At 36.5% G+C, this 21,082-nt stretch overlaps 2 protein-coding genes across 14 annotated transcripts in view; one reads left to right on the top strand and one right to left on the bottom strand.

The window, feature by feature from the left end:
- CENPU (centromere protein U) overlaps window positions 1-6,974 on the top strand; it is a 30,855-nt gene extending 23,881 nt beyond the window's left edge. For all 3 annotated transcript variants that reach the window (XM_024759918.1, XM_024759917.1, XM_024759920.1), the window contains 2 exons: window positions 2,058-2,214; window positions 6,825-6,974. In XM_024759918.1, coding sequence (XP_024615686.1) covers window positions 2,058-2,214; window positions 6,825-6,938 — 271 coding nt within the window. In that variant the 3' untranslated portion in view covers window positions 6,939-6,974. The remainder of the gene's footprint in view (window positions 1-2,057; window positions 2,215-6,824) is intronic.
- Window positions 6,975-7,128: 154 nt separating this feature from the next.
- Window positions 7,129-21,082, bottom strand: part of PRIMPOL (primase and DNA directed polymerase) — a 40,754-nt gene continuing 26,800 nt past the window's right edge. For 5 of the 11 annotated variants that reach the window (XM_024759906.1, XM_024759905.1, XM_024759915.1 and 2 more), the window contains 8 exons: window positions 19,459-19,621; window positions 17,605-17,690; window positions 16,151-16,225; window positions 15,531-15,620; window positions 15,347-15,455; window positions 10,406-10,488; window positions 10,280-10,326; window positions 7,129-7,818 (listed from right to left, as the gene is read on the bottom strand). In XM_024759906.1, the coding sequence (XP_024615674.1) occupies window positions 7,579-7,818; window positions 10,280-10,326; window positions 10,406-10,488; window positions 15,347-15,455; window positions 15,531-15,620; window positions 16,151-16,225; window positions 17,605-17,690; window positions 19,459-19,621 (893 nt within the window). In that variant the 3' untranslated portion in view covers window positions 7,129-7,578. The remainder of the gene's footprint in view (window positions 7,819-10,279; window positions 10,327-10,405; window positions 10,489-15,346; window positions 15,456-15,530; window positions 15,621-16,150; window positions 16,226-17,604; window positions 17,691-19,458; window positions 19,622-21,082) is intronic. The other 6 variants (XM_024759910.1, XM_024759913.1, XM_024759909.1 and 3 more) reach the window with 4 other exon arrangements.

The following is a 21,082-nucleotide window of genomic DNA, read 5'->3' as shown; positions in this document are numbered from 1 at the left end:
GTAAGATAATATCAAAATCCTCTTTGAGAACCTACAAGAAGGGTTGAATCACGATATGCCATGCGAGGCTTTGTTGTAAAACTTGCTGCTGTGCTGCGTTTAAACCCCAGGCTTCTCTGAGCTTGGAAGCTCAGTGAAGGCAGGCTTTGCTGCTAAGTGGAGAAGCTGTGAGCGGAGGGGAATTCAGCAGAGGCCCGTCCCCCCATGAGAGCTCTCAGTTCTGGCCCGAGAGGCAGGCAGCCAAATTAGAGAGTTAGTGCATGCACAGACTCTATCTAGAACCAGACTGCCTGGCTTTGAATGTAGGCTCTGCCACTTACTGGCTGTGCAACCTTGGGCAGGTTACTTAACCTCTCAATGCCTCAGTTCCCTCATTTGTAGATGAGCACAATGATAACTATACCTCACAGGGTGTTGTGAGGTTTAAATGAATAAACATACAGAAAGTGCCTCACGGAGACTGGGATACAGTAAGTTTTGTATTAAGTGTTAACAGTTTTTGTCAATCTTGTTGAAAGGTATAGCTTGGCATGGCACTCATGTGAGTCCATTCCCAAGTGATGGGCCAGGACAGTTTCCACCAGGGCTGTCTCCATGGTCTGGTTAGGAAGACTGGAGCACAGTCCATCAGCTGGTCAACCAACTAGTATTTTTTGGTGGTCTTCCATACAGACAGGGCTGCTGTGTGAGCTGGAGGGTTGGTAGTAAAGCAGTAGAAGAATAAGCATATCAGATATGCTCTCTGCTCTTAAGGAGTTTAAAATAGCTTGAAAAAGTGGTCTTATCAGAAAAGACAACCTATAATTAAGTACTAAGTTTTAAAGATGAGATGGCCACAGATGTTTAGAAGTGGGAAAAATTGGTTGTCTAGGCCTTTGGTTTCCAAATCTAGTGTATGGACAGGTGCTGCTGGCCCATGCTAAAGCTTTCATTGGCCCAGGCCAAAATAAGAAAGATAACGAGAGGAAGCTTTTTAAGGTGTTAGCTGTGTGTGTTGGGCACTGTCCTTCAAATGCTTTACATACTAACTCATCGCTGTAACCCTGTGCGGTAGGTTATTTGGCCATATAAGACAACTACAGAAGACTCATCTGTCTTTGAGATCTACTGTTCCTTTTCTAGATAGAATTTTAAAAGTTGAGAAGTATAGTATTTTGAGAAGGCGCAGAAAGAGAAAAATGTATGTCATTATTGTAACTTTACATGTGAAAGACCTAAGGCACAAGGCAGTAACTGACCCTCAGCCACCCGCCTAGGAAGTGAGGGAGCCACAGTCTGGTGTCTGCCGACTGGCTCCAAATCGAGCACTCCTGCCCACGACCCAGATGGCACAGTGAGTTTTCCAGAATGCAGCACCTGTTCAGTGTACAGAACTGTTATGAAGACTTTTCTTTTGTAAAATGGTATCAGAGCATATTTTTTTTTATATCTTCATTTGTGAGAATAAAAGATGGTAGCCTCTCCCCATCCTTTTATAAATTGGTCCACAAAATCCAAATTATACCTTTTTATTTTATAGTTTAAGAAACTAATAATCTACTGAGAGAGAGAAAGCGGGTTGCCCAAGGTCACACATTTCATCCAGGCACTGAGAGTTTTTCCACTGGTTTTATTAGACCTTGGAAATGGACAAAATTTCAGCAAGAGGAAGGGGCAGAGGGAAGGCTTTTTGTCCATACTTTTACTGTTAAACTGCAGTGCCTGTCTACTTCCGCCTGGGGCACTAAAATCTTTACCCAAGTATATGTTTTAATTCAGTAGTTCCCAAGACTTTAAAAATGACTCGAATTTTAGGACATAACAGGCATACTCGTCTGTGGGCTTCAGTGCTGAGCACTCGTTGTGCATCATGTCTCAAGAGTCTTTTTTGTGTGTTGAGTCCAGAGTCGTTCACGTTTGTAATTTCAGAGCCAAAGATACCTTGGACCACCTAGGCCACCTTCTTCCCTGCTTAAAAAGCTTCACTCAGCACCCTGACATACTCCATCTCATCTACCTATTAGGCTGTTGTTGCACTTTATGTCATTTATTTTCAGGAAAAATTTTTTTTGTTTTAGGTTAGAACCAGAGCTGAACCAACTACAAATAAAGTATGATGAACTTAAGGAGAGAAAAGCTTCCCTTAGGAGTGCAGCGTATTTCTTGTCTAATTTAAAACAGCTTCATCAAGATTATTCAGATATTCAAGAGGAAGAACCAAATGTAAAGGAAACGGTAACTTCAGTTTTCACTTTTCACTATGCTTCAGAAGATACAGGGCATTTGCATGCTACAGTACAAGAGCTATGAAGAGGCAGCGTTGGTGTTGGTGTCTACCCAAAAAGCATCACTATAAACTGGTGAAAATTTGTTATCACCACCTTCTTTAGCTAATTAATCAAGGCCAGAGGAGTAAAGAAAAATCCAGAAACGTTGATTTTACTAAGATGTTATACTTAAGCTTCAGAGAACTGAATTTCTTTAAGGGAAGTGTATCCTCTGTGTACAAATCTCAAGTGAACAGCTATGCTTTATTACTGTAATTGTCATCAACGTAAGACCACTCATACATGTTATAAAGACCAGCCTCTTGTTCTTTGTTCACCCCATACTTTAGTATCTTTTGTATCTGAAAAACTAGGCATTATCCCATTATAAACGGTAGGTGTAATTTTACAAGTTGAGAAATATTAAAAAGGCATGTAGTAGGGAAAAATGTAAATTTTTTTATTGAAGTATAGTTGATTTACAGTGATTCAGGTGTACAGCAAAGTGATTCAGTTATATACATATATGTATATAAGAATCTTTTTCATATTCTTTTCTGTTATTACAAAATATTGAATATAGTTCCCTGTGCTATATAGTAGGTCCTTGTTGTTTATTTTATATATAGTAGTATGTGTATGTTAATCCCAAACTCCTAATTTATCCCTTCCCACCGCATCTTTCCCCTTTCGTAACCGTAAGTTTGTTTTTGAAGTCTGTGAGTCTGTTTTGTTAATAAGTTCATTTGTATAACTTTTCTAGATTCCACATGTAAGTGATATATTTATATGACATTTGTCTTTCTCTGTCTGACTTACTTCGCTTAGTATGATAATCTCTGGGTCCATCCATGTTGCTGCAAATGGCATTATTTCATTCTTTTTTATGGCTGAGTAATATTCCTTTGTATATATATACCACATCTTTATCCATTCCTCTGTGGATGGACATTTAGGTTGCTTCCATGTCTTGGCTATTGTAAATAGTGCTGCAGTGAACACTGGGGTACCTTTTCAAATTATGGTGTTTTTTAAAAATTAATTAATTTTTGGCTGCACTGGGTCTTCACTGCTGCACGCGGGCTTTCTCTAGTTGCGGTGAGCCGGCTTCTCACTGCTGTGGCTTCTCTTGCTGCGGAGCACTGGCTCTAGGCGTGCGGGCTTCAGTAGTTATTAATTAATTTTTGGCTGCACTGGGTCTTCACTGCTGCACGCGGGCTTTCTCTAGTTGCGGTGAGCCGGCTTCTCACTGCTGTGGCTTCTCTTGCTGCGGAGCACTGGCTCTAGGCGTGCGGGCCTCAGTAGTTGTGGCACACAGGCTCAGTAGTTGTGGCGCACGGGCTTAGTTGCTCTGCAGCATGTGGGATCCCAGGGCTTGAACCTGTATCCCCTGCATTGGCAGGCGATTCTTAACCACTGTGCGACCAGGGAAGCCCTATGGTTTTCTTCAGATACATGCCCAGGAGTGAAATTGCTGGATAACTTGGTAGTTCTATTTTTAGTTTTTGAAGGAACCTCCGTACTGTTCTCCATAGTGGCTGTACCAATTTACATTCCCACCAACCATGTAGGAAGGTTCCCTTTTGTCCACACTCTCTCCAGCATTTGTTGTTTGTAGACTATTTGATGATGCATTCTGACCGGTGTGAGGGGACACCTCATTGTAGTTTTAATTTGCATTTCTGTAATTAGCAATGTTGAGTATCTTTGCATGTGCTTTTTGACCATATCTGTATGTCTTCTTTGGAGAAATGTCTATTTAGATCTTCGGCCCATTTTTTGATTGGGTTGTTTTTTTGATATTGAGCTGCATGAGCTGTTTGTATATTTTGGAAATTAATACCTTGTTGGTTGCTTTGTTTGCAAATATTTTCTCCCATTCTGTGGGTTGTCTTTTCGTTTTGTTCATGATTTCCTTTGTTGTGTAAAACCTTTTCAGTTTAATTACATCCCATTTGTTTATTTTTTAAGTTTTCATTATTCTAGGAGGTGGATTCAAAAAGATGTCACTGCAATTTATGTCGAAGAGTGTTCTGCCTACGTTTTCCTCTATAAATACTACACTAATAAAGAGTTTTATAGTATGTGGTATAGAACCGGGTATATCTTTCCATCTGTGTCCTCTTCAGTTTCTTTTATCAGCATCTTAGTTTTCAGAGTTTTCAGAGTACAGGTCTTTTGTCTCCTTAGGTAAGTTTATTCCTAGGTATTTTATTCTTGATGTGATGATAAATGGGATTTTTTTCCTTAATTTCTCTTTATATTTCATAGTGTATAGAAATACAACAGATTTCTGTATATTAATTTTGTATCCTGCAACTTTACCAAATTCATTGATGAGCTCTAGTAGTTTCCTGGTAGCATCTTTAGGATTTTCTATGTATAGTGTGTCATTTGCAAACAGTGACCGTTTTACTTCTGTTCCAGTTTGGATTCCTTTTCTTTTTTCTTCTCTGATTGCTGTAACTAGGACTTCTAAATAGAAGTGGCAAGAGTGGGCATCCTTGTCTTGTTCTTGATCTTAGAGAGAATGCTTTCAGCTTTTCACCATTGAGTATGGCGTTAGATTTGGGTTTGTCATATATGGCCTCTATTATGTTGAGGCAAGTTCCCTCTGTGTCCACTTTCTGGAGAGTTTTTATCATAAATGGATGTTGAATTTTATCAAAAGCTCTTCTGCATCTACTGAGATGATATTTTTATTCTTCAGTTAGTGAGGTATATCACATTAATTTGTAGATATTGAAAAATCCTTATATCCCTGAAATGAGCCCCACTTGATCTTGGTGTGTGATTCTTTGAATAATGTATTGTTGGATTTGGTTTGCTAGATTTTATTGAGGATTTTTGCATCTGTGTCCATCAGTGATACTGGCATGTACTTTTTTGAGATATCTCTGGTTTTGGTATCAGGGTGATGGTGGCCTCACAGAATGAGTTCGGAAGTATTCCTTCCTCTGCAAATAGTTTCAGAAGGATAGGTATTAACTCATCTCTAAATGTTTGGTAAAATTCACCTGTGAAGCCATCTGGTCCTGGACTTTTGGTTGTTGGGGCATTTTAAATTACTGATTCAATTTCGGTAACTAGTAATTGGTCTGTTCGTATTTCCTGTTTCTTGCTTGGTTCAGTTTTAGTAAACTTTGTAATTGGTTCTGATTTTTGCTGCAGACTTTGCTACTGTTATGATAACCAACTCAGATTAATAGAAATATTTAAATTATAGGAAAAATTTGTATATTTTATATAAAATTATGATATACAAATATAATGTATACATACATCTTATTTTTCACTTCCAAATTCAACTTCAAAGTTTTGATACTGATCTAAAAGTTAGGCTCAGGAGAATAAAGATTTGTTTATATTCAGGATATTAGAGATCTGGAAATAGAATGTTTTTAATTTTTTTTGACAGTACCAACTGGTTGGTCTAAAGCTTATTTGGAGTTGGGGATTTTGGTTAGTAGAAGAAATTAACAATGACATTGGTTGAATTTGAACATTATAACTTTGATGAGAACTGAGACTTAGTGACTGCCTTGTTTGGAATACGTCTTACTAACATCTTGTTCTATGCAAGCCTTCAGGCGTTCTGGACTTCCGTTGTAGCAGCTGTGCGTTATGCTTTCAGAGTGTAGATACTGGGGTATATGTCTTACCTCTTCTCCTAAACTAAGAATCTAGCACCAAATGTTAGTTCTTCCCCTTGCCCACCCTCCCTGAGAGGAGGTGCCCCATGGTAGCTTGAACACATTAGGCTCTCAAATACTTGTTAAACTGAATTGCCTAGTAATATGGTAAGTGATATTCTAGAAAAAACTCCATTATTATTGGGTGGTAGTCTAGTCTGACAGCTTTTCTGCTTAATTTCACTTCCAAGAAAATCACCTTGAAAACATAAGCAACAAACTATCGTAAGTATGATACAGCTGTCGGGTGATTTTAGTCACTCACCCTTAGGTACAAGTTGCACCGTGATATTTGGCTTTGTTAATTATTTCAAAATCATGAGTTGAGCTTTGTTTTTCTATTTTACATTGGGTTTGTATTTAATTTTGTTTAATCATTAAGGACAGTTTGGATTGGCAAAATTTAAGACACTTTACTGATCTTCCCAGTAAGTAATTTTTCCAGATGATGAATTTTAGGGACCTGCTGTTCCATCAGTTCTTATAGTTCTTATAGTAAAAGTAAATCTTCCATATGGTCTCCTGTGTTTAAAATAGCATGAGATCAAGCCGACCCCACAGAGCTCTAGCTGACTTGCCCAAACCAGGTCATACCCTGTCCCAGGGATGACTTTGTTTTAAATAATTCAGATGCCACAGTTCTTTGAGCCAATTTCTCTCCCGGGATGATTAGCTCAAGCTTTGCAGAGCAGTTCCCTTGCAACCTTACTTATCAATTGTCCTAAGGCAATGAATTAAAACCAATTTTATCCAAAAAATGAGAGGAAAAGTGATTCAGAGAAACCTCTATTAATATTGGCATTTGGTCATAACATTGAGTTACGTAAAACGGATAGGGTTCTAAAAGTTTTTGATATTTGTTATTCTGAATATTTTCCCTCAACAGTATGACTCATCCAGCCTTCCAGCTCTGCTATTCAAAGCAAGACCCCTTTTGGGAGCTGAAAACCATCTGCAAAATATCAACTATCAATTAGAGAAGCTCCTCGACCAGAAATGAGACCAGTCTATTAAAGTGTGCACATGTAAAAGATAAGTCTCATGCTACTGCCTGTTACCTCCTGAAACTGTATGTATTTTTCCACAAAGGAGATGGGGGAAAAAACCCAAACTTTATTACTATTAATTTGAATTGAATATTTCTTTTGTTATGTTATAGCAACATTCCCAGGTACATTTTAAAAAAGTAAACTTGTCTATTTGTTCAGGCTGGTTGTATGGTCTTGTCACCAGAATTTAATATTACTTTGTCATTAAAATTAAATGGTTAGGTATAGTAGTTTTAGAGGCCATAGTTAATTTTTCTGGTTAATGTCAAGTAATGAGTTTCAAAATGTTTTAAAATGTTGACACCTAATCAGCCCTAGACATAAAAAAGTTTTACTGTAAAAATAAACATGCAAAATTAAGCTGATACGAACAAAGACTAATAACTGGTTAATCAAATAAGGAGACTCATACTGAATTGAAGCACACTGGAGCTAATTTTCAATAAAACTGGTTTACTTCAATAAATAAGATTTGGAAGCAAAGTAATAAAACTTAGCTGATACAACAGGCTTTGTAAGTTACTAGTTTGTTACTAAATGTTTTCAAGCAGATTACCGCCTAGTTATTTAAGTGTCCATAATTAGCTACTCTTATAATACTTCTATAATTAGTTCATCAGGAATTTCATCGATTCCATTATAACCAAGAAGACTGTTCTCTGCAGCTTCTGCCAATTCAGCATCTTCTGTAGCCTCCAAAATATAAGCATCATCAATGCCATTATCCCAGTCAGCATCAGAAAATGTACCTTTTGACGATGCACTAGAGGATGGTTCATGAGGATTCTTGGTTTCATTGTCCCTTGTTTCATCTGTTGTAAACTCCTCTTCCTTTAGTTCCAAAGTGGAGGGAGAATAGAGTAGGAAGAAAATACTGCTTATTCAGACAGAATGTATGATTTCACCATATAGTTGGTCTCTACTGAATTAAAGTATTCAGTTCAACAGATACTAAATTGAAAACACTGGATGATATTGTCTCCAATACAGTCACCATGGGGATGGGCTCACTGTTGCTGCCTTTGTGGCACACTCTTGAAACTCCAAATTTAGAAATGCCTGCAGTTCCTGTGGTACATTCTTTTCAGTGTACACAGATGGGGCTACAGCAAAGGTAAGACTGATTTTTTTAAAAAGTGGATAGTCTAGCTGAAGGCAAACTGGTTTTTAAAATGTATCTGCTATCTTAACATATTTCTCTATCTTTAAAGTATTTTAAAAATTAACATGGATTGAAAAAAGTTATGAAGAACAGTTTTGAGACAACTGTCGAAGTACGAGTGTGGATTTGTATATTAAATAATGTATCAACATGAAATTTCCTGAATTTAATAATTTCACTATAGGTATGTAAGAATGTTCTTTATCTCTTAAGTATGTAGCTGGAGAATAAGAAGGATTTTGATGTCTGCAACTTATTCTGAAGAGATTTGTTATGAACTGAATGTTTATGTACCCCCATCCCCAAATTCATGAGGTTAAAATCCTAACCCTCAATGTGATGGTATTAGGAGGTACAATATGATGGTATTAGGAGGTGAGGTCTTTGGCAGGTAATTAGATCATGAGGGCAGAACCCTCATGAATGGGATTAGTGCCCCCTTATAAAAGACCACAGAGTGCTCTGTGATCCCTTCTACCAGGGAAGGACACAGTGAGAAGACAGCTCTCAATGACCCAGGAAGCTGACTTGAGTCTGCCAGCACCTTGATCTTGGACTGACTGAGAAATTTGTTTTTAAGTCACTCAGTCTAAGGTACTCTGTTATTGCAGCCTGAAATGCGTGTGGCCAAATGTTTAACAAGTCTAGAGGAAGGGCATACAGGAGGGTTCCTTGTTCTGCTGCAACATTTTTGTAGGTTGGAACTTCTTTTAAAACCAGATGAAGCAAGAAATGACAAGCAGAAATGACAAAGTATTAACTGTTAAAACTAAGTGACAGGTTTCTTATTTTAAATAAAGAGATAAATCCAAGCAGTGGTAATACTGTACACCAAAAATACTTTCAACTTGGCATTTCTGAGGTATTACTGGATAGGCAGGAAAAAAAATCAGAAACCACAAACATGCATCAAAATAACTCAAAATGAACAAGGATAAAAGATTCTTCTTAGAGGCACAATTTTAAAAATCTTTTTGGTTATCTCTTTAGTTCACCAGAGAATCTGGCTATCAGCTATTTTATATCCAGCTCCTACAGATCAAGAATGAGATTTCTACCATTTCAGTATGAATTTCAGGAGACTTTAAAATCAAATTTAATAGGTACCAGTCAATTATCTAGACTGTAAACTCAAGCACTATTTCAGCTTGTAGCAGGTAACTTTCATTCTAACCATAACACTATAAACAAAAAGGCTGATTGATGTGGGGAAAAAAACACTAAAAAAGTCTAGAAAATAACATGACAAAAGAATACTTAATGAAAAGTTCTTGTAAAATATTAATAAGACCCCATATAAAAGTAGAGGGCAGTTAACAGGCAGTCCATAATAGAAACACATAGTAAATCTGATGAAAGTTAAACTGCATTAGTAAGTGTAAATTAAAACACCTGAAATACTACTTTATGCCTACCAGGTTGGTAAAGATCAAAAGGCAAAAACAAGCAATGTTGGCAAGTGTAGGGTAATAGGTACTCCCATAAACTGAAATCTAATTTCCTGTCGTTTTTGGAGAGCAATTGGTAATATGTATGGAAAATATCTGTGATAGTTTAAGTAGGAAAAAAAGCCTACAATATAGTACGTATACTATGACTAAAAAAACATGAGGGTACACAGATAACAAATTCTGGAAGATATAGACCACAACATTTACATCAGTTATCTGCATGGTCAAATTATAAGTGACGATACTTTTTTCCTTTTGTGCTTTATGTATTTTCTAATGTTTGTGTATAATGAATGTGAATTACTTGGGTAAATAAAAGTTTAAAAGAAATATTGGTTTGGCAATCTATATCCTTTGACACGGTTCTACTTCTAGAAATTCTTCTTAGAGTTTAAAGAAACAATATATTTTGTTATACTTTGTAAAGCAAAAAATGAGAAATTAAATGTCTGAAACTGTTTAAATAGCTAGCTAGCTACATTAATTTCTTATGTAGCAGTAGGAAAAAAATGAGGTTCGTGCTGAGATGAGACAATCACTACAACATATTCCTAAGCGAAAACAAGGTACAGAACAGGGTGTTTAAACAGTATCTGGACACACCTGGACACCATTAGCTCATTTACCATTATACCAAGAACTAGTTAGTAATGAGAAGGAAACTAAAAACTGCACTTACCTCTTTGAGAAGAAACAGGAGACGCACTTCAGCAGGTAATGGGAAACCTGAATCAGAAAAACAGTAGAACTATTATATAAATATCTAATTTTTACTTTGTGGTAAATGTAAAAATTAGTAACTCACAGTCAGATTTGAAGTTTTCTGCTTTACATATAGGGTCATGACATTTTTGATACCAAACTTCATTTTTCAGGTCAACCAAAATCCTTTACATTAAAAAAAGAAAAAATTATTTACTATCTAGACTTGATAGAAAACAAAATTCAGCTACATGCCATTTACAAGAGATATGCCTACGACTTAGAGATGGAGAAAAGTTAAAAAGTAAAAGGATGAAAATAGACATTAACTTGGCAAACCATGGTTGCCAAAAGTATCACACAAAATGAACTTCAGGGCAAAAATTACATACTGACAAAAGTTCCTCCGAGGAATATACCATTCCCAACTTCTATCCACCAAATAAGAGAGTCTCAAAATATGTGAGCAAAACTGACCATTTCAAGGGTAAACAAATCTTCAACCATAAATAAAGATTTTTTAAAAACTATTCTTTTGGTAATTGATACCAAACAACTCCCCAAAACTCAGGATATCAAAAATTTGAGAATTTAAAACAATTATAAAAATTGACTATGCTAGGTACAACATGAATCATCAAATTTAAAAGTATTCATTCACACAACACATTCTCTGACCACAAAGCAAATTATTTAGAAATAAGCAACAAAAAGATAGCTAACTAAAACTCAGAAATTTAAAGTTTTTTTTTTTTCAGTATGCAGGCCTCTCACTGTTGTGGCCTCTCCTGTTGCGGAGCACAGACGGGATGCACAGGCTCAGCAGCCATGGCTCACGGGCCTAGCTGCTCCGCAGCATGTGGGATCCTCCGGGACTGGGTCACGAACCCTTGTCCCCTGCATCGGCAGGCAGACTCTCAACCACTGCGCCACCAGGGAAGCCCTAAAACATTTTTCTTAATAACCAAATGACTCAAGGAAAAACCATGATGGAAATTAGAATATGCTTAGAACTGAATGGAACTGAAATTACATATTAAAATATGTGAGGGGAATTCCCTGGCAGTCCAGTGGTTAGGATTCCAGGCTGTCACTGCCGAGGGCCCAGGTTCAATCCCTGGTCAGGGAACTACGATCCCACAAGATGCGTGGTGGGCAACCCCCCCCCAAAATAAATAAAAAATAAAATATGTGAAACAGAGCCAAAGTGATCTTTAGAAAGAAATTTAGAATTCTAAAAGCTTATTTACAAAAAAATGGCTAAACACAACTTACAGAAGTAACAGAATAAACCTTAATAAAGTAAAAGGCAGGAAGTAATAAAGAGCAAAAATTTAGAAAAATCAACAAGGACAAAATGTGAAGACTAATAAAATTCTTTCAAGATTAAACAAAAAGAGGTAAATACATAAATGTTATTAGAAACTGAGATATAACTACAAATGAAAAATATACTAAAAATGTACTATTGTGAACTTTTTCCAGTAATGCTGAAAATTTTGGTAGAAGAGACAAAGTACTAGATAAGAATAAACCAAACCAAGCAAACTTAAAGTTACAGAAAACCTGAACAATCCTATAACCACTAAAAAAATTTTTTAATTTAACTAGTAAGGAAACAGAATTGTTAACAGTCTATGTGGTGTTGGGACATTTACCAAGGAGAGAAAAATGCTGGCAACCCAGTCTAATGGCCCCATAAACATTCCAATAGACTTCCTAATAAACAGACTAATGCTACAGTTCCCAAACTACACCAAAGTGCCCCAGAGTGACGTAGGATATTTATCTTTCTAGGGAAACGGTGATACTACATCTGTCAAGCACCCCGCAAACTACTTGCTTGTAATTCATAGCTTCAATATATCACCTTTCTTCATTCCTTTCAGTGATGTCCTATCTTTGTAGAGCTGGGTTTTTTGGTGGTGGCTGTGACGAAAAGTACCATAAATGTGGAATGAGATGTGACAGTGCGGGTGGCAGTATCCAGCCTAATTCCAAGGTTTAAGAGTTCATGCAATGCTCAAAAGGACACACATCCCATTAATAATTATATTTAAGGAGGTTCAGAAGGTCCAACTTCCAGGTATAAATCAGTCAGTCATTGGGATATAATGTACACATGGTGACTATAGTTAATACTACTGTATTACATATTTGGAAACTGTTAAGAGTAAATCTTAAGTTCTCATCACAAAAAAAACAAAATTGTAACTGCATCTATCCATGGTGATGGATGTTAACTATTTAACTAGACTTATTGTGGAGATCATTTTGCAATCATGTTGTACACCTGAAGCTAATGTCAATTATACCTCAATTTAAAAAAATGAAATACAAATATTTTCTTTCAATTGATAAACATTTTTCAAAGAGCTACTAAATTATTAGGACAAATACTAAGTTCCTTGAAACTGATTAATAAACAAACTGTTAGGTATTTCTTTTGTCCTTGGAGCAATGTGAAAAAATTATTACAATACTAAGGGCAACATAACTGAGAAAGTCTGGGGACCAATGGCAATTTGCTAAGTTGAGAGTCCTTATCTACGTAGAATGTTCTTCGCAGGATGTTTCTGCATATGGTAAACAAACCTAGAGTCTGGATTTATGAGGCATGGCTCCCTGGACATGTCACACATGCTATGTAACTATGAATATAAAACACAGATGTTTCATAACCTCAAAGCTGCCTGCTGTGTACAGTGACTGCTCACTTCTGCCTCAGCTTTCAACCTGAGTTAGAGAAAAGCATCCAGTGCAGGAAGGAGCCGGGTCACCGTTCCAGATGTCCCAGGCCTCACTCTGCTTCACCTGTGCCTTTGCTTCCTTATATCTTTAAAGCTACTAGTAAAGCTTATCATTGGGTAAGATCTCTGATTCGTATGAGTGAGGTTTGACAATCCAATCCTCAAATTTATTAGTAATCAGGGAAATTCAGATGAAAACCACAATACCATTTTAAACTCACCAGATTAGCAAAACAAATTTTTTAAATCTAACAATAATAAAGTTTTGGTAAGAATATGGATCAGTACAAAATCTGAAAACACTGCTGGTGTGAGTGTAAAGTAGCGTGACCATTTGGAAAAATAATTTATTATCTAATAAAATTAAATATGTGCATATTCTATGACACAGCAGTTCTAGTTTTAGAAATATTTTGAAAAACTTGCATATGTGCACTAAGTGATATATACAAGACTATTTGTAGCGTCACTGTTTATAGCAGCAAGCCAAATGTCCATAGTAGGACAATAGATGACCTGGTATATTTATATAATGACATCATATACAATGATGAAAACAAGAATAAGCAACAGCTACATGCTGCAGTACAGTATGAATGAACCTCACAAATACAATGTTGACCAAAAAAGCAAGTCAAAGGATGCAATTTACCTAAGATTCAAAAAAATGTAAAATGAAATAATACACTGTTTGGAGATACAAATATATATGGAAAAACCACAAAGAGAAGCAAGGGAAAGATTAACACAAAATCCAGGATGATAGCTATAATCTCTAAACAAACTGGGGCTGGGCCCACAAGGTACTTCTGAGGTTTGGATAAATTTTGTTTCTTATGGTGAGTGACAGATATGGCAAGTTATCATTTTAGTATTAGTTCTTAAAATGTACATATATCAATACATTATATACACACTTTTACATACATGATGTATCTCACAGTTAAGAGAAAGAATATTCTGTGGATACATAATACAACGTGGTAATTCTTCAGAAAGAAACATATAGCAACCTGAGTATCTCAAGAAGTTAAAAGATGATCATTGTATGATAATGATTTTCTGGCAAACTTTCATGCATAGAAAAAAGACTAGAAAGATACACCAAAATCTTAACCATAGATATTACTGGTTCTGGGACTATGGGTGGTCTTTTCTTTTGTGTTTTTCTGTTATAGCTTTCTGCACTGAGCATATAGTTTTTAAAGTTTTTTTTCTTTACTGAATTAATCTACATATATAGTATAGCACTGAATAATAATATCTAAGATGTTTTCCGGCTTTGTAACAAAAGCTTCATGATCATTTTCTCACATCTAGCCCATGTGCTATAAAAGCTTGATATATCAAAGTCTGAGCTTTGACATTATGTATTAAAACAACAAAATTTCTCACATCATAAATGATAACTACTGGGTTTCTATTTTATCCCTATTCTAAATATTTCCTTATATGATTTAAAATTCTTATGGTTTTACTTCTTCCTTTACTTCCTCTCCTTTTGCCAGGGGCATTTAAAAGAAAACTCTTAAAAACAGGGCCTGGCATATACAGCAAGCACCCAATAAATACCAGTTCCCTTCTATACCATTCTTTGTCTTGAACATGTTAACATAACCTTAAATCCAATTCTTAAACACTGACGGAGTAGTTTCCTTCTGGTCCAAATTTGCTCACTTTTGATTTAGACTCCATAGGTGTCAAGGGCCAATGGCTACTACCTCTCATTTCTTTCTAGCCACACTTAATTCTACTTTAGTTTCCTCAAAATTTTACTATTTAAGGGATTATTTTACCAAATAAAGTACAAATAAAGATATGTGCTAGAGGCAAGGTAATAAGAAACTCAAATATTAAAAAACACAAACCAGGGCTTCCCTGGTGGCGCAGTGGTTGGGAATCTGCCTGCTAATGCAGGGGACACGGGTTCGAGCCATGGTCTGGGAGGATCCCATATGCTGCAGAGCAACTAGGCCATGAGCCACAACTACTGAGCCTGCACGTCTGGAGCCTGTGCTCTGCAACGAGAGGCCGCGATAGTGAGAGGCCTGCACACCGCGATGAAGAGTGGCCCCCGCTTGCCACAACTAGAGAAAGCCGTCACACAGAGACGAAGACCCAACACAGCAAAAATAAATAAACTCCTAAAAAAAAATAAACACAAACCAAATATACATTGAATTACAACTAAATCTATTATAACAAAATCACTTTTATATTCTCATCTTTAAAAATTATAAACATTTAAAATATAATACTGGTTAAACACACAGAACTCAAACAATATTACTTACATGATATTATTACTCTTGTGGGCTCTTCCAATGTTTTCACACCAGCGGTATTTACAAATATCATAAACCAATAATTCTTCTGGGAAAAAGTAGTTCCAGCGCCGAATTCCTGAACCACAAATAATGTTTCTAAAGATATTATTATTGTATCATATAACAGTTAATTAAGAATAAGACTGTTTACCTCCTTTAATGCCATTTTTATTCACCAACAAGAGAACAAATTGATCAATTTCAGGGTAAGGTGAACACTGAAAACCTTCAATGGTTTCTACTGCAACAAAAAGAAAAATTAATTATAAATCATAACGGCTAAAACATGAGGAGTTAAATTTTAAGTTGTTTAGTACAACCAGGGGTTTTGCAACCTGCCCCTGCCAGTTCGTTTTGGGTTTTTTTGGCCTTCTCTGCAATTTGTCTTTTAGTCAGTCATGGATTCTTACAAGGAAGCAGGTAAAATTCAGACCTCTCAATTAAATTTTAGCTAATCTGCATAAAAAGCATTTAGTATCACTTCAGTTGCTTGCTTCATTCTGATAAAGAGAAAAGCAGTCCCTTGCATCCAGGAGCTGTCCTAGTATTATCATTGAGGCCTTGGTGTTGCTACAAGCTGGCTGGGGACTCACAGCTCAGCCCTGGTGTTCTCCTATTAATCATAAACTATTTCACAGAACTTCAACATCAGATAAGGTCACTCTGTGGCCATGATGATTCAAGACATAAATGAACACCACTCTGTAATCATGTGTGAACACAGACAAAACATGAACATTTTCCAAACCACAAAAATGACCAAGCGCCCACCTATCTTGTCTAATGTAAGTAGCTGCTCCTCCTTTGCCAATTGTAGCTTTAGTCTCTCTGTAGTCGGCCTTCCTTCTAGATAAGATTTATCAAGATATTTAATCATAAAATTGTCACCGACAGCACCCAATTCAAAACAAACACACTTCCTTGGAGACTTCAAAAGCATCTAACTCAAGCCTGAATCCTATAAGTCCTTTCTAACACCCTTTTACTGAGATGCCCTCAGTTTCCTATGGTGTGCATTCTCCACCGTGGTGACCAGTAATAAACTCAGCTTACCACAGGTGTGTTCTCCAGTGCTCTTTAGCTGTAGAGCACTGACATTCATTATATTTTCTAAGACTCTAATGGAATAATTAAAAATAATTTACTTAAAATCTTACTTAAATTTAAAGACAGAATACTCTTCTTAAAATAAAGCCCAATTTCACTTACAAAAATAGTACACATAATTTAAGAAATTTTAGAAAATATATTACAGCAGAAATGAGAGGAATGTCTAGAAATAACTGTTAAACAACCAGAGGAAAATAAACGTAAGAAAATGTTATCCATGTTTTTAAAATAAACCTGTGATCATACCTCACATATAATTTTGAGTCTTAACGTCATAAATGGGCATTTTTCATATTATATAGGCTTTATAAATTTAAATCAAATGACTACAGAGTATTTTACAGTATGTAACCAATCCCATTTTGTTGTACATTTAAATTTTCAGTTTCACTACTATAAATAATGATAGACCAAAATATGTGTATAAAAATATTTACTGGAGAGTTTATATATATCTTAGAAAAAGATCTATATTTTCTTCAGTACAGGAATGAAGAACACATAGATTTTGTGAAAAATTATATGGCCATTAAAAGAATGCAGGGCTTCCCTGGTGGCGCAGTGGTTGAGAGTCCACCTGCCGATGCAGGGGACACGAGTTCGTGCCCTGGTCCGGGAAGATCCCACATGCCACGGAGCGGCTGGGCCCGTGAGCCATGGCTGCTGAGCCTGCGAGTCCGGAGCCTGTGCTCCACAACGGGAGAGGCCACAACAGTGAGAGGCCCGCATACCGCAGAAAAAAAAAAAAAGAATGCAGAAGCTCTCCATATACAGGAAATATAGGAAAAGCTCTGCTGGGTTAAATAGGCAGTTATTAACAGTGGTTACCCATCTCTGATTGTGGACAGAGGGGTGAAGATAACTTTGTTTTTTCATTTTAATATGTGCTTTTTATATAAACAATCTACATTTTCATATTTTTCCCCAAAATACCATAAAATGAAAATTAGTAAAGAAGCTTTAAAATACATCAATTTTTATACTTTTTCCATTTTGGATAGAAACCCAGTTGTTCTGAAGGATCAGTACATATGAATACTTAAGATTTAAGATTTATAAGCAAAATAAATTTTGCATCCTTAAATTTTCATAGGAAATTGTTTTCTTAAAATTACCTGAAGTACTGGTATGGTTAAAATTCTCAACTCGTTGTTTATTTTGAGATATATCACATGTCAGAATTCGTAAAGTATCTGAGAATCTGAAGAAGAAAATATGTACAACAAAAAGTAACAATATATATTAGAATTAAAGAGACGTGACTACCAAAAGGACACAATTTCAAATAGTTTCATAATAAAATCCTTTGTTCAAGAGATAACTGTTCTAGGATATTTATGCCACATTTGCCTACAAAAGCACCAATCCAACCCATACAAAAAAATAGTTTGGCGATCATTTGAAACTGATGCTTTCCTCTACTACAGAGTAAATCAGAAGACACTAGGACTGCTGAAGCTGCAGAATGAACTATTCCCCAAACATACAGAGCCTTTGAAATTTATGTTAACAAAGTCTGGATAATAAGAAGAAAAAGAGAGGGATGAAATCAAAGGGAAAATAGATTAAAATTAACTGAAAGCAAAAATACATTCATAAAGAATTTAGCCTTTATTTCAGGAAGAAAAATACCTGATATTTAGTTGGATACACAAATGACAATTAAGATAACTCTACTCAGTAGAAGAACTCTCCACTTCTGTAAAATTAACATTGAAACTACAAAAGAAATGAGATTTGGTAATCAGGAGATTACCTGTACTTCAGGCTGTTATTAGAGACTAACTGTGTTGCTTTTCCCATACATGACAGAATGTGACCTTATTCTGGTGCCAGCAACAGTGGGGAGCAAGAATCATGTAATTTTTAGGACCATGCTACCTCTAGAATCTCAGATATGACGAATAATTAACATTTATTGAGCAGAGACCATGTGCCAGGCACTGTTGTAAGCACATACATACAGCTCTTATTTAATCCTCACGACTCCATGAAATAGATGTTAATATTATTTCCATTTTAAAGGTAAGGAAACTAAGACTTTGATGTTACTTCTAAGATTTGTTATGAAAACTCAAATAGTCCATAAATATATAGAGAAAAACAACACATCTTCCCACCCTCCTAACTGCTATCAAATCAACATTTGGACACAACTTGCCCTATGGCAGTGTATTTTAAGTATTTTTATTAAAATTTGTCTCTATGGAATTTCTCTTTAAACTTATATGTAAGAAAGGCAAAAAGGAGAAGAATCAGAACAAGTTAATTCAGCGAGGCAATTCAGCCTGACCTTTAACCACATGTCCTACACTAACAAAAATTGCCAGCCCAGAGTGAAGGGGAATAAAGGCATATACTTCTGTTGAAAGATGTCTTTCACACTTTTTAAAAATGACCAAAACATGGGAATTTAAATGTTCAGTAACAGAACTGACAATAGAGTATATCAGTATAATGGAAAATTATACAGACATCAACAATTTTATTTACAATTTACTGTTGGTAATTATTAACTTGACAAATATTCATGACATAATGTTGAGTGGATAAAACAGGTGACATAACAATATAAATAATGATCTCAAGAAATATGTTTTAAATGAAGGAGCTATGTAAATTATATTTCTGTATGTGCATATATAAAAAGAAAATTAAATGTTAACAGTAATTACATTTCCAAATGCAATACAAGTCATTTTTCATTTTTATAGAATCATTTTTAAAAACTGGAAAATATATCAAATATAATCATAAAAGGATATAAAGAGAAAAATGGTTAAAAAGAACTTTTACTATTATTATTTACTGGACAAAAAAGAACAGTTAACGTAGAATTTTAAGAAATGACTTTCTTTTACTCAAGATATAAAAAATTTATACAATTCACATTTTAGTAATATACAGTACCGTTCACTGCTTAATAAATATTCATGAACACACAATGATTTAATTCTGGTCCTGTATACCTGACATTGCTGACCAAAGAAGAGAGGAAATATTGATTTTCTTTGGAAATATTCTCCGATTGTACAGGATAAAATTTGTTATCTTCAGCAACCTCCAAAGGCACATACTTTCCTATTTTTGATGATTTATACAGTCGAAAGTTTCTATTTCTTGTATAAACTCCTATATCAAAAATTAATAAAACAATATGAATGCATGTTTTCAGTGATTTGTTTTTATAGTCAGCAAATATTAAGTTAATTCTGTATAGTATTATTAGAAAAAACACCTGGTTATTGTTCAAGATAGTGACGTAGGAAGATCCTGAACTCACCTTCTCCCAGGGACACACTGAATCTACAGCTATACATGGAACAATTTCCTGTGGACAAAAATCTGAAAACCGAATGGCCCCTTCACATCAGACAAACGAGAGAGAACTCACACGGAAGCAGACAGGAAAGGCTGAGAGGCACTCTCACCATAAACCCCACCCCAGGCACGGCAGCACAGTCAGAAGGGAACGCAAACCCGGAACTTCTCCCCAAGGCGTACAGGTTAATACCCCACATCAGGCACCCCAACTTTTAAGACCAGCACCTGAGAGATGAGCCCTTCAAACACCTGGATTTGAAGACCAACTTGGCTCACACCCATGAGACCCACAGGACCATGAAAACTGAAAACGGCTCTTAAAGGGCTCACATGCAGACTCACCTGCCCCAGGGTCAAGTGCAGAAGCAGCCCATTGAAAAGCACCCATTCGTTATGTGAAAGAGACTCATTTACTAATTTTAAAGCACTGGTCTGAGGGGCAAGGTCCTGTTGGGATATCCTCTAAGGATGGAGGCTGGTGGGTGCCTCCTTCCTGCTCTCCTTCTGCCTTGCTAAAGCTGGAGGGAGCCATCTTTCTTTTTTACTTTATCAGCAGGTACCGTCTTCATACCACCCCTCTGCCTTGCTCCAGCAGTGGGTGCCATCTTTGTGCTCTCCCTCTGCCATGATCCAGAGTGCCAGTAGCTCCCAGAGGGGAGCTTCTACACACATCTGCTGCCCTGGTTTTCACAGCTGGTGACACACTTTCTGTGGCTACCATCCAGATACCCCCTGATCTCCTGGCTCTAGAGGTTAGGGAAGCTTGTGATCCTGGGTCCCATGGAGCTGTAACAATCAAGAGACAGCTCTTTGTAGACTACCACTCCCAGAGTACTGCACAGACAGCAGACTTAAACACACCTCCAGTCTTTCTAACAAAGAGGCCTATTTGCTTGTCCTGGAGCTTAGGGGCTCTTAGGGAATGGAGGCCAGTGGACACCATCTTGGCACTCTCCCTCCACCTCACTACAGCTCACCAGTATCTCAGAAAGGAGCTTATACACTCATTTGGAGCCCCAAATTTTGTGACTCCTGCCCAGCCAGACTGCCTGGCTCTGGTGACCAGCAGGGCTTAGGTTTGTGGTCCCACAGGAGTGTACATATTTGCATTTTTTAAAAGCTGCTGCCTGAAGGTCTGGTTTCCAATCAGCTTGAATCTAGGTGCTGACTGAGATCCTCCCCTTGGGGCACTGACTGCTCTTGGCACACACTCAGTTACCAGGAACTATTAAAAATATAATAGGGGGCTTCCCTGGTGGCGCAGTGGTT

This window comes from Neophocaena asiaeorientalis, unplaced genomic scaffold, assembly GCF_003031525.2.
Source record: "Neophocaena asiaeorientalis asiaeorientalis breed wild unplaced genomic scaffold, Neophocaena_asiaeorientalis_V1.1 scaffold521, whole genome shotgun sequence".
Lineage (NCBI taxonomy): Eukaryota > Metazoa > Chordata > Mammalia > Artiodactyla > Phocoenidae > Neophocaena > Neophocaena asiaeorientalis.
This window is presented reverse-complemented; position numbering and strand designations above follow the sequence as displayed.